Source organism: Schistosoma mansoni, chromosome 1 (assembly GCF_000237925.1).
Source record: "Schistosoma mansoni strain Puerto Rico chromosome 1, complete genome".
Taxonomy (NCBI): Eukaryota; Metazoa; Platyhelminthes; class Trematoda; order Strigeidida; family Schistosomatidae; genus Schistosoma; species Schistosoma mansoni.
In genome coordinates, this window is record NC_031495.1 from 35,335,740 (window position 1) to 35,336,765 (window position 1,026).

The window sequence follows — 1,026 nt, forward strand, 5'->3', positions numbered from 1 at the left end:
AAAATATTGAGATGTTATCCATTCGTAGAAAGATCCTATCTAACAAGTACACCACGTTTCATTTCCAAAATTAGTCAATGAGATATCAATCCCAGCAAATAAAAAACACTTAAGTAAGCTTTTAAAGAGAAATATAGAGATACTTACACAACATGTCGGAAAATTAGTTCAGAACACACTTCTGGAGATTTTAGGTTAAGGTATTAGAACCAAAGTTATAATACTATAAAGAAGTTTATTTTCAAAAATTTGTAAAAATAGTTCTATGAAAGGCAAATATCTAAGTGTTGATTAATCCGAGAGAGCAAAACAGTACAAGAGCAGTTAGGGCAGGATACTTCTGATAAATCAATTGTTTCAACTACATTTGGTTTCGATTCGACCAGTGCCATATCTTGACATGACGAATGACCATTTCCGAGGATATGACCTTTATCATCGCTAGGCCAAACATGAACTGATGAATAACTGCTTCCACCATTGTTCGGATGACTAGCGAATTCTGTAGAGGTATTTTCTTTCACATCATTAATGGTGACAAACTTTCGAATATCACCACTCCTAATTTGTTTTTCTGGAAACGAAAGTGAAGAAAATCCGGACTTATTGTGCAGATTTAAGCAAATTATAGTTAATATTCGTTGTCATACATAATTACTCAAGAAATAACTTACAGTGCGCATCCACGAACCCGCTCTCGCGAGACTCGAACCCAGGACCTACCAGTCTCGAACCGAAGCCCTTAACCGATAGACCACTGAGCTGGCATCCAACGGTGTTAATGTCTAACTTCAACTGATCCACGAAGGTGAGCAACCATTCACCAATTGTCTTCAGTGAGTTCCTATCTCACAACAGACGTGGTTTTGAACTCCACTGGTCACTGCTTCTCACTAGAGCTCCTAGATATACTTCTCGAAGTCACTAGTGAGCATATGATTATATTAATTATAGAAGGGGTTTTGTGGAGATTTAGTATTTATCATAGTTGAAAGCGTGAGTCGATTGAAGCTAGTCCAGTGTTTC

The 1,026-nt window shown here is 37.1% G+C and overlaps 1 protein-coding gene across 2 annotated transcripts in view; it reads right to left on the reverse strand.

Annotated features, from left to right (window-relative positions):
- Nucleotides 1-263: 263 nt before the first annotated feature.
- Nucleotides 264-1,026, reverse strand: part of Smp_092850.1 (hypothetical protein) — a gene marked incomplete at both ends in the record, with an annotated part of 17,342 nt that continues 16,579 nt past the window's right edge. For both annotated transcript variants that reach the window (XM_018794212.1, XM_018794211.1), the window contains one exon: nt 264-574. In XM_018794212.1, coding sequence (XP_018648646.1) covers nt 264-574 — 311 coding nt within the window. The remainder of the gene's footprint in view (nt 575-1,026) is intronic.